This window comes from Rattus norvegicus, chromosome 4 (genome assembly GCF_036323735.1).
Source record: "Rattus norvegicus strain BN/NHsdMcwi chromosome 4, GRCr8, whole genome shotgun sequence".
NCBI classification, from domain to species: Eukaryota; Metazoa; Chordata; class Mammalia; order Rodentia; family Muridae; genus Rattus; species Rattus norvegicus.
Window position 1 is genome coordinate 29803575 of NC_086022.1, and position 12787 is coordinate 29816361.

The window sequence follows — 12787 nt, forward strand, 5'->3', positions numbered from 1 at the left end:
ACCCATGTGGGGCAGGCTCTGAATAGCCATTCCTTAAGTCTCTGCTCCAAACTTTGTCTCCACATCCCCTCCTATGAATATTTTTGTTCCCCCTTCTAAGAAGGAGTGAAGCAACCACACTTTGGCTGTCCTTCTTCTTGAATTTCATGTGTTCTGTGGGTTGTATCTTGGATGATTCGAGCTTTTGGGCTAATATCCACTTATTAGTGAGTGCATGCCATGTGTGGGTTTTTTTTTTTTTTTTGAGTTACCTCACTCAGGATGATATTTTCTAGTTCATTCCATTTGCCTATGGATTTCATGAAGTCATTGTTTTTGATAGCTACTCCATTAGTACTCCATTAGTAGTACTCCATTGTGTATATGTACCACATTTTCTGTATCCATTCCTCTGTTGAAGGACATCTGGGTTCTTTCCAGCTTCTGGCTATTATAAATAAGGCTTCTATGAACATAGTGGAGCATGTGTCTTTGCTGTATGTTGGGACACCTTTTGGGTATATGCCCCAGAGAGGTATAGCTGGGTGCTCAGGTAGTACAATGTCCAATTTTCTGAGGAACCTCCAGACTGATTTCCAGAGTGGCTGTACCACTTTCCAACCCCACCAACAGTAGATGTGTGTTCTGAAATCAGACATTTTCATTAGTCCTTGTGGTGCTTTTCATGTCCAGGATAGAGTCTAATTTGTAAGCCTGATAAGACTTTTCTCCCCCAAGTGGCTTTTGGTTCTAGTGTTTGTCATAGCAACAGAAACCAAATTAGATTACTGTGTTCATCATGTGTTTGGGTTACCAGATACTGTCTTACAGTCTCCACTCTCTGCTGACTTCTCAATGGCTATTTGTGGGTTGCTTATTGCTCTCCCGGAAGGGTTCCTGGTGCCTTCAGAATCCTCACAAGTTTACAGTCCTCTGCCTAAATCCCGCACAAGGTCACATATTGAAGTAGATGATTAAAGACTTTTGAAATCCAACCAGACCAGGTAAGGCCAGATTACCTTAATTTGAAGTTCAGGGAGTGCTCCAAGGACCTCAGGCCTCAAGTCCACACGCGGAAGAAGCTGCTGACACAGAGAAAAGGACAAAGAAGAGACGTGCACGCTCAACTTCCCTTTTGCTTCTGTCATTGCTGCTGAGGAGGGTCTGAATCAGGCTCCAAGTTCAGAGCAGACACAAGAGGGAATAACACCCTCATGACGCAGGCTCTCTAAGGATGCCGGTTTGCAGACCTGTAAAAATTTTAAGCAAGTCTGTACTTGAGATTTATATATACTTTATATATACTTGAGCTGTCAGTTTCTGTGTAAATTATGAAGAAAAGTGGAATATACTGGTAGCCCTGAAGTGTCTGAATGTTCAAAATAATGGGTATTGTGTAGCTGACTCAAGGACACTGGTGTGGCTTTCCTCCTGCATCCCCTGCTTCAACACTTGGACCAGAATATTATTTGGGTGGCTCCAAACATTTCTGGAGTAGAATAGAGGTTAATGGCTTGGAAAAAAATGCTGTCATGCCTGAATACCTTTTTCTCCTGAGAGTATTAAAACTGCATATAGCACTAGTAGGCTAGTGAACTGGTTTAACTCGTAAGCGTATTTTCTTGCCTATGAATGGTGATAGGTGTATTTGGTTATGTGGCAGGAGAGAAACGTCTAAGAAGTTTGGATTTGCTGTTGCCAGGGTGATTTGTTAAAGGCTGCTTAGGGAACCTTAGAGCAGTAGAAACTCTATTGCATGCCGTTTCAGTGCCTCTTTTTGTGACGGGGGCACTTGGCCCATCCGTTGCTACTGAGCCCCGACTGTGCGTGCAACTGTGCTAGGCACCGATTTCCCTGTGTAGTCTAGTGGCTGAGTAGAGCGTCAGCCTAGTGGTCAGTGGTAGAGAGTTGAGGCCTGTGAGCAAGAGGAGCATGAGCAAGGCCTTCCTAGGAGAGTGAACGTCAAACATTGGGAAAGCGAAGGAGAGAACACAAAGTCACAGAGGACCAGAGAGACAGAGAGGCACAGACGTGAAGACAAGGACACCAAAGAAGGGCAGGGCTTTCATCCAGAGTGCAGTGCCAGAAACGGAAGTGCTGGCCTCCCCGTGTTTGCGGTTGCATTCTTTTGAGGATAAGGACAGAGGACTCTAGGTTACCAGTGCCTGCCATGAGTAGGACGGAAATATAGAATTAGTAGCTGGATTCGTCAGCACTAGGTGCTTCTAACAGGTTGGAGTTTCATTGTTAGAGAGAAATCACACTCCTGGGTCACGTTTACAAGGGCAAGAGGTACTATCATTGCAAGGTCCTTGAAGAAAACCTCTCTGATCCTGGAATGATCACTTTTTGGCATGATCAGTCTGAATGTACAGTGTTCTGTGACTGTCACAGTTTAATGGCTGCTTAGGACAAACTCAGTTTCTCCTGTGGGGGGACAGGGCATCCAGATTTGCTCTGCCCTAATTCTTCACACCTGGCAGTTTGTGCTTCCTGACCACAGGCTCCCGGAGGACTGCAGAGGGCTGGTTAGCAAGAAGCTTTGTCAGAACCTTTTTTGCATATTTATAGCAACAGGGATTTATCCCTGTAAGAGACAAGGGAAGAGAGGCTAGGAGACACCGCCTGAGATCTACACATATCACTCACATTCTTGTGCTTCTTCCTGAAGTCTAATGGTGGATTCCCTCCCTCTTCAGCCTGTTCCAGGTCAAGAGGATCATCCCCAGATCAGCAAATGCTTCCTTTTCTCCCATCTTCCTTTTGAGTAATTTTCTTAACTCAGAATCCTGGCTGTTCCCCTGTGGTCCAAGTGGAACACACATTTATGCCTGGCTTAGATTTGTGTATCAAGATCCAGACTCATAAGTCTATCACTGTGTCAGTGACACCTCCATGTAATGTTTCCAGTATACCATTGTACCAAACAGAATTCTTGGAATGCGCGTCCATCTCCAAGTGTTTTAACTTCCTTAACATCAACAACAACAAAAAAAATGGTACGTTCAACTATCCATATGCTGAAACCAGGAAATTGGGACCTATCTTTTAATTTTAATTTCCCAGCACTCAGCCCGGATCGTCCTGATACTTTAGAGGTTTTTGTCTTTATGGGTTTCTTTTCTCCCTTGCTCGTGCCCCAGTATGAGTGCTAATGTATTTCACTGGACCAGGATTTCAGCTTCCTGACCACACTTCTTATTGGGAGGCTATTTATTGGAGCAATGACGATTTACTAGCTGCTGAGCCCCTATGAAATTGCTCCTCTTCCTCCAGCATCCAGTAACAACCAATAGCTTAGAGGAGAGCAGTGGGGTCTAATAAGCTCCTCCCATCCATGGCAGCGTGCTGATGGGTTCCATCTTGTGCAGGTCAAGTACAGATAGTGACAGCTGCTACTAGCTCCAGAAAATGGGAGCCATGCCATGTTCAGAAGACAGAACATTCAAGCACTCCTTACCAGTTTCAGTCTCTCATTCGTTCTGCTCCTCCTTGTAGGGACAATAATTAGTAGAAGTCATAGTTGCAGTAAAACCCCTGTCAACCTGTCACATAGCTTTAAGCACGGCCAGCCCATATTTGATCTTGTTTTCTCATTTAATTTCTTCTGGTGGTTTTTGAGAAAAACTCCAAGTATAATTGTTCTTGTAGAATATTTAATATTTGAAAAGTGAGGACTCATAGTGAAATACAACTGTGGATCTGGAGGTTGGGGCTCAGCAGTTTAGAGCTTTTGCAGAGCACTAGGATTCAGGGCCTGTGATTCCATCTCCAAGGGATCTGCTGGCCTCTTCTAGTCTTTAAGGATATCTGAATGCACAGGGAACACACACACACACACACACACACACACACACACACACACACGCACGCATCATGTTCTAACATGACAAAAAATTAAAACAAATATTGATGTCTTAATAACATCCAGAGCTCAGTTAGTGTTGCCTTGAAATTTATTTGTTTAGCTTTGCTCCTTCTACAATGTCCTATTGTTTGGATTTTTCAGATTATAACCCAGTGGCTACTAGTTAATTGGTCGATTATATCCTTTCAGTAAGCACTTACATCTAGGTGTGGTGAGATTTGGGTTGGATTTGTTCTGCGAAGGAGGAACATGCTTTCTCATAGTGTGTTTTACAAGCTGTGCAAAGTCAGCACTTACAACAGTGTCTTCATTCACTACATCTTAGGCTAAAAAGCTGACCACAGAGCACTCCCACGATCAATTGTTTCATCAGTTTTATCATAGATAGTTAGCAATTTAAGGATGTTTGATGCCTTTCCGTTGTACATATCATTTTACAAACGGCCAAGTCATGTCACTTGACAGGTGGGAGGCTGCTGATGTCCTCTCAGAGTATTCCACTCGTTTGAATTTTAGGTATTATGCTGGACTCCTGGGATACACTGTCACGATCGTTATGTGCAGGGCTATATTATTACTCATTATTTATCCCAAGCACAAACTCAAGTCCTCACAATTAGTATTTGTTGACTAAGAGATGAATATTCAGACTTCGATTTAATGAAGGGCTGGACTTCCCGAGAGGACTCGATTGTTGTTGTTGCTGTTGTTTTTGTTGGCTGAGGGCAGAACTACAGGTGACACATATTTGTTTTCTCATCAACAGCAGAAAGAATGACATAGTTGGATGGCTGTGAAGGGGTTTGAGTTCCCCTGTGTCTTTAAAGCAATGCTTTGTCCTTGGTAATGATGGTAGAGGACCCATGGTCATTGAGTTACTGCTAGGGAATTCCTTTTATGGACTTGAAGAGGGAAGGAGGACTTTGTTACTAATGGACATAATTCGAGTGGTTCTCTATTTTGATTGATAGATTAGGTCATAAAAATTTTCTATTTCATGTGTCTTTCTACATATGTCTGTTTTTAATCATTGAAATGAGGCAGAAAACTGTAAATAAAGGATTTCCCTTTTAGAGGCCACCATTTAGCCTTATTGCCTGTGGTGGCTTCAGTAGGTTTGTCCTTCACAGACTCATGTATTTGGATGCTAGACCATACAGAGTGGCACTATGAGGAGGTGTGGCCATATGGGAGGAGGTGTGGCCATATGGGAGGAGGTGTGGCCATATGGGAGGAGGTGTGGCCATATGGGAGGAGGTGTGGCCATATTGGAGGAAGAGTGTCACTGTGTAGGCACTGTGCTCAGGCTCTCCTGAGTGTGGATGATAGTCTCCCTTGGCTGCCTGTGGAAGACAGTATCTCCTTCTATTGCCTTCAGATCAAGTTGTAGGACTCTTGGCTCCTCCAGCAGCACATCTGCTTGCATGCTGCCTTGCTTCCCACCGTGATGGTAATGGACTAAACCTCTGAAACTGTAAGCTAGCATCAATTAAATGTTTGCCTTTCTGAGAGTTTCCATGGTCACTAGTGTCTCTTGACAGCAATAAAACCCTAAGACACTGCACATGCACCCAAAAGCAGGTCAGACCATGTTGGTCTTTCTAGTCTTTGAACTCAGGTGTATATTGCTGGATATACCTGAGTGGAGACTTCCTGAATTTGATTGCTATTGGGATGAGTGACACACACTGTTGTCAAGGGTGGAGTCCATTGCAGGTGGGGATTGAAGGTGCTCATGTTCCTAGGTGTGTCGTTCAGAGAGGGCTGTGTATGTATAGTCCATTTGGGTAAAGGAACCAGGCTCCTAGGTACAGTATTGCTAGTCTGCGATGTGCATAGCCCTCAACCAAATGAGGAGTCTCAGGGCACTAAACTATCTCTTCTGCTCGCCTTCCTCAAACGAGCCTCCAAAATTATTTATTTATTAACTGATTCCAGTTTTAGAATAGTACAAGATTGGTCAGCTTAACATTGTGGAAATGTACCCAGTTCTGAGTTCTGTCCTGAAAATTATTTATATTAAAAATGTTCATTGTTTCAATATAGTTAGAGATTGGATGTTTGCTAAAATATTTCAAATCGTGAATTATATTTTAGTAGAAACATTTTCTTAAAGATAGGTAATAGCTGGTGATTGGATGTACTCTTTCCTCACTGGTCTTAAATCCTCAGATTTTATATTTGTAGTCACATCCTAGAAAATAGACTTTAAACCGTTATTTTATTAACCTTAGATCTTACTTAAAAAGAAGTCAATTTAATGAGAATTAATATGAGTCTTCTCCCACTTCTGTCTACATCATTTGATAGATGTTAGGACAAGTGACTCCTAGAGGTTACCTTGAAATTCTATTTATTTGATGTTTAAATTCTCTCTTAGAGTAAGGCATGGGAATTAGCATTGTCAGGATATGCCAGAAAACCGATTGAGTATTTTTGATGCAGATTCTCATTCATGTCTGAATAAAAAATTCAAATTTAACATTTTATTTTTTAAAAATAGTTTACTTATTTTTATTTCATGTGCAGTGGAGTTTTACCTGCATGCATGACTTTTGTGTAGGTATCAGATCCTCAGGAACTGGAATTACAGACAGATGGGAGCTGCCATGTGGTTGCTAAGAATTGAACCCAGGTCCTCTGGAAGAGCAGCCAGTGCTCTTAACCCCTGAGCCATCTCTCCAGCCATCAACATTTTCGGTTTTAATACTTGATACTGGACATTTGAATGAGTTTTAAATGCAGTGGCTAATAAATGGAGACTGACTAGGATAGTTTTCCAAATTGTTTTATAGAACTTTGCCCCAAACTGATAAACCCAGCACCAACAGTGCTCTGAGAGTGCTCAGCTCTGCGTTACAGCTTCCCGATGCCGCCTCAGTGTCAGCACAGCAAACAAAAGCCATCCCCGGGCTACCCTTTCCCTCAGTACTTTCTCCTGATACCAGATCATAAGGGATGAGGGAGACATAATATATTAAATTTCCCAGATATATTAAATTTCTTTCAGGTATACTGCTTTAATTTCCTTGATATCTTCCAGATACAATTTCTCCTAGGTCTTAACACCTGAACACTATTTTCTGAGATGACCTAGATAATATTTGCAATTTTGTTTCATTGTACTAAGTTATCCTATTAGTGTGGGGCAACTAACAGAGTGGAAGAGCTCTGCCTTGCCTTTGAGAACCACTCCCGTCGTGAAAATTCACTCCGTGCACCAGCTTTTGACACCAGAAACTGCGCTGTGAGCAAAGTGGGGAGTTTCTCTTTAGAGGTCGTACAGAAAAATAAAGGAATGAGTGGATGGATAAAATACAAAAAAGCAGGAGGCTGCACTTTAGGCTTCTCTCTCACAAGAGAATTAAGAGAATTTTGTATCTACAAGTGTAAGGGGTAGGGGGAGCACACGGAATTGTGGACACAATTCTGAGGTTGGAGGTTTGAATCTGTGGTCAGAATCTGTTAGAAGCTAGATTCTACTTCAGCCTGGCTTTGTCTGGCCAGCTGGTGTCCCCAGGTCAATAGAGTCCCCCCTCCCCCACATCTATTTATGTAGCTCTGCCTTGTGACAAGCAGACCAGACTAGAGTGCTTACATTGTATCTCACAGTGAGGCCATGTTGCTAATGGCAGTTGTGTGTGGAGGAAAATGGCTCCATGTGTAACATAGAGCAACTAGTGGCAAATCTGGCAGCATCTCCAAAAGATTGGCAATATTAACACATGTTAGGCATATCTTTCTCACCATGTTATTTATCTGAATTAATGTTTCCACTGGTAATCAAACCTTGATTGCCTTTTATTCATTAGCTTGTGATTTAATTAATATGACTTGTTAAAGGGGAATCCTCCATGTTTTCCTGTAAACAGCTCTGATTTATTGATTCAATCTGAATTTTGTGTTTATTTAAATCAGGGTTTGAATTACATGTTTTAAGCCCTCCTAAAGTAGTTTTAAAAACCTCAAGATAATTAGAAAATATGACATAATTTTTAAAGGATACCATCTTAATTTGATACCCTTAAGAAGTGAAATGCATGCATGACTAGTAGCATAGAATTTAGAGCACTTCAGATAATAGTAATAAAGCTTTATATATATATATACACACATTAAACCTATATTATACATATATATACTGAAATTAGAACATTAGAAAATTTCATATTATTATCCCCAAAGACCTTTTATAGAATGGTCCAGCCTGTGACTTAACATTTTTACATGTTGGTGAGTGTCCAGACATGTAGGGAAAATCTAATTAAGAAAGAAGAAAGTCACAGTGACTCAGGTTAAAGAGCAGTTTGATGATCAATATAATTCTTAGTGGGAAACCTGTGAAGCCATTGGAGAAGAGAGAGATGCTGATTAGTGGTCTGTGCTTAGGTTATTAAAGGATTGTAAGTGCTTTTGCAGTGGGTCTGTTGGGTGTAAAAAGGTTAATTAACTAATTAATTATCCTACAAATCCTAAAACTTCCATGACATGGAAACTTGTCTCCATACGCATAAATATCAGAGAGACTTTACCTTCAATCTGAAACACACACACACATACATACACACATAAAACAAACGAATAAAACAAAACTAAAGGAAAATAAAAAGAACCCCAAATAACAAAAGGAAAACAGAAATTGTGAAGCCTCTGGAGAAATGGCTCAGCAGTTAGGAAATTGTGAAGCCCAACATGAATGAAGATGTTGAAAGGTTTATAAAAATCTTGGTGTCGGGGCTGGGGATTTAGCTCAGTGGTAGAGCGCTTACCTAGGAAGCCCAAGGCCCTGGGTTCGGTCCCCAGCTCCGAAAAAAAGAACCAAAAAAAAAAAAAAAAATCTTGGTGTCTCTGAAAACTTTAGAGATAATAAGTTTTCTCCCTCATTTTATATTTATTTGGCATCAACAAAGGGGAAAACCTCCATGAATTACCAGCATCTGTAGTCATTCTATAAAATACACTCTTTGTCTGGAAGGTTCTACATACTGGACACAAACCAGTGATTGAAGCAGTCTCTTTATTTCTGGTGCTTAGATTCTGAAGACAGTTTTAGTTCATGTGATATAATACGTAAAACATCAGTTTCAGCAATGACTGAGGTGAGCACAGTCCACAAAACCCACTGATGCTTGGGGCTGGAGAGAGGGTTTAGACAGTAAGAGGACAGGCTCTTCCAGAAGACCTGAGGTGGATTCCCAGCACCCACATGATCGCTCACAGCCATCTGTAGCTCCAGCAGCTTTGACCTCTGGCTCTGGCTTCCTCAGGCACCACATACCTCAGGCCCGATGAACAGACTTATATGCAGATAAAACACCCAGGCACATTCAACCAAATAAAAATTAAAAACCACCTGACAAACCAGTCAGTCGACTAACTCACCAACCAATCACCTTGGCGACTTAACACGTGGCATTTCAGTTCATGGAAATTGCAGAATTATAATTCCATGAAACCAGTTCTTGTATTACAGGAGGTGAATTCAAAAGGACTGTTTTTATCGCAGTAGAATGTTAGAGATTGACCTTTGAGAGTGCTCGGGTGGATTCTGATTTAGTCAGCCGTTGTTCTATTGCTGAGGAGAGACACTATGACCAAGGTATCTCTTATAAAACAAAACATTTAATTGGGGGTCTTGTTTACAGATTCAAAGACCTAGTGCATTGTTATCATTGTGGTGAGGGCATGGTGGCCTGCATGGCACTGGAGCAGTGTCTAAGATTCATATGCAGAGAGAGAAAGAGAAAGAGAAAGAGAAAGAGGGGAAAGAGAGTGAGAACGAGCACAAAAGCACCCGGGACTGACATGGGCTTTGACTCACTCCCAGTGATACGCTTTCTCCAACAAGGCCACGCTTTCTTATGCTTCTACTCCTTTTAACCAATTCCACTTTCTGATTACTAAGCATTCAAATATAGCAGCCTACGAGGGCCATATTTATTTCTCCTACCTCACTGACTTTGCTCTTTGCTTTCAGTTATGCTAGTGGCTAGTCATGTTTCATGGTCTGGGGCTGTGTGGGAAGAAGGTGGTGTGTGTGTGTGTGTGTGTGTGTGTGTGTGTGTGTGTGTGTGTGTGTGTCTTTTATGGGTGAGAGGAAAATGTCTGCAAGTGAGGGGAAAATTCCAAGGCGTTCCTGGAATCAGTCACTGCCTCCTGTGGGAGCCACTGATGAGCTCAGCAGGGCTGAGAAGTCTGTGCAGATGTCCGTTGTTCTTACTTTGTGGCAGCCTCAGTCCCTGCCAAATGTTCCCTTAGTCGTGTAGCACGGAGTGAAGTTCACAGGCTCTGAAGCCAGCTGAACCAAGAAAAGTCAAGGGGATGCATTCAGGAGAGGAGGTTGCTTAGGAGAAAATTGTGGAGTCTTCCTTTCCCAGCTGAGGCACAGACAAAGCATCACAAACCCTGACTTCCAGGAGAAAGTCTGCACATGGTGGAACCTTGTAACAAGATGCCCGTATCCCATTGCCATCAGCAGTACTGACTGAGTTTCTGTGAGCTCGTGGAGAAAAGCCACCTGGCAGGTGGATTGCGATGAGGACTTTGGCTTCTGGGTCTCCCTTCTGGGGCAGGCAGTTTTTTGAGAAGCATACGTCAGATATTGCGATTTTTATTTTTATTTATTTATTTATTTTTAAGACATTAGCATTCATATTTCAGACTCAGACATGGGATTCTCTGGGGCACGTGAGCTCTTCATTTTGGTTCCTCTGAATATTTCTGGTAGCAATCAAAATTATAATAAGAAACTATAAGATTAGCAAAACCAAACACTGATAACCTATAGAAGACAGAGGGAAGAAATAGGACTGCCATCGATGCTATAGGAAAGGGAAATTGGTTTCTGCCATGTAGTGTAAGATTTGAATTTCCATCAAAACTAATATTTCCAGTTGTATGTATGTTTTGACCTTGTATCTATATTTTTAGGAATTTGTTATTCATACTTTTAAAAAATATGGGTAAAATATGTAAGAATATACATTATATCACTGTAGAAGTAGTAAATCGTGGATGAACTTAATGCCTATCGGTTGAAGACTAGAATGAAATTAAGTATGTTAAACTTACACGAGAGACTGCAGGCTATATACACTATACATGGTTTTCTGTGCTATGCAGGTGTATATGTATATATTTGTCAGTTTATTGATGTGACACAAGCATACCTACATAATTTATGTGTAAGTATGGAAGGTCTCTAGACCAGAGAACATATCTGCACAGTGATATGCAGAATCATATCTGGTGGTTTCAGAACGTAGGAGCTAGGTGGCTGAAGGAGTAGGTCAGGAGGGTTTGGTTTTCTTTAAATATGTTTTGTATTTTTTATATTTTTCATATCTCCTTTGAAACATTTTAATGAGCAAGGCAATCAGAGAAAATATTCCATCAGGCATAGTAAATGTAGAAAATAAAGCAATCAAGAGGGCTGGAATATATAGTTATTTCTTTGATGTTGATAGCTGACAGAATTGACTGGATAAAACGTTATCTCCATAGTACAATCATACTTTTGATTAGAGCTGACACACATGCAGAAAGTGTTTAAAAGAACCATCTGCTTTGGTTGTGTATTTTATAATTTGTAGTAGTATATTCATCAAGTTTTTGATCATGTAACATAAAACACGACTGGATCAAATGGAGTTATTCAGCGGCTCTTATTTTAAAAACATGCAAACGGTGTGTGTGTGTGTGAGTGTATGTGTGTTTGCGTGTGTTGTGTGTGTGTTGTGTGTGTGTCTGTGTGTGTGTGAATGTGTGTGTTGTGTGTGTTGTATGTGTGTCTATGTGTGTGTGTGAGTGTGTGTGTGGTGTGTGTGTGGTGTGTGTGTGTGGTGTGTGTGTTGTATATGTGTGGTGTGTGTGTGTGTGGTGTGTGTTTGTGTGTGTGTGGTGTGTGTGTGTGAGTGTGTTTGTGTGTGTGTGGGGTGTATGTGTGGTGTGTGGTGTGTATGTGTGGTGTGTGGTGTGTATGTGTATGTGTGCAAGATCGTGCGTGCGCAGGTGAGTGTTGCTGAGAGAGAAAGGAAGGGAGGGAAGATGAGTAGCAAGCTTCTGTCCATGGGATTACACCACACTATCTAAGACTGAAGATGCAGCCTTGAGAAACAAAGGGAAATGTTCTCTTCACCGATTTGATTTGAATTAGACTCAGCTTCATTTTCAGGTGGTTTTGTTAAGCTCTAGTTTCACTGGAAGAAAAAAGCTACCTCACAAAATATCAAGTTTGATATTAAGCCTGTTACAAGTGTATTTACAATGTGAGTATTCATGATGATCTAGAATTGCAAGCCTTGCTGAATTCAGGACAGCTATGGCCGTATAGGGGACTCGCTGACACTATTAACGCAAACTTGCATAGAATAGAAATGTTGGGGAGCATAATTAGAACCCAGGCAGACTTACAGTTCTGCAAAGTCACTTTTCTCTGTTCTTTGGTTTCCTGCAGGGTAAACGGAAAGCTGGTGGCTCTAAAGGTGATCAGGCTGCAGGAGGAAGAGGGTACGCCTTTCACAGCCATCAGAGAAGGTAGGCACTTCAATCTCCTCTCTTTGATTCTGTCGTTACGTGTTGCTCCTAGCATGGTAAGTAAGCATTCTGCACCTCCAGGCATGCCAAGTGTTGCGGTGACCTGGTAAATTTTGCACATAAGGCTTTGGTTTTATGAAATAAAGTTGATTTGTCTTTTGCCTTGTTCAGTCATGCATAGGAGGGTCTCACCTCTTAGCAAGAGCCGACTCATTAGTGGAGATTTTACAGTCCGCTGCCATAATGTTCAGGATTAGTAGCGTCACTTCAACATCACTTAAAAATGCAAATTATCTTTCTCTAAGGCCTCAGTTTATTCTCCCATCAAATAGGCCAGGGCAAGGTCTTGCGCTGATCCAGATGATGTATTGGTGACTTGCCACCTAATTTTGTGAAGGTATTGAC

The 12787-nt window shown here is 41.5% G+C and overlaps 1 protein-coding gene across 5 annotated transcripts in view; it reads left to right on the top strand.

Moving 5' to 3' along the window:
* Positions 1-12787, top strand: part of Cdk14 (cyclin-dependent kinase 14) — a 594415-nt gene that overhangs the window by 184338 nt on the left and 397290 nt on the right. For all 5 annotated transcript variants that reach the window (NM_001395582.1, NM_001395583.1, XM_039107757.2 and 2 more), the window contains one exon: positions 12303-12382. In NM_001395582.1, the coding sequence (NP_001382511.1) occupies positions 12303-12382 (80 nt within the window). The remainder of the gene's footprint in view (positions 1-12302; positions 12383-12787) is intronic.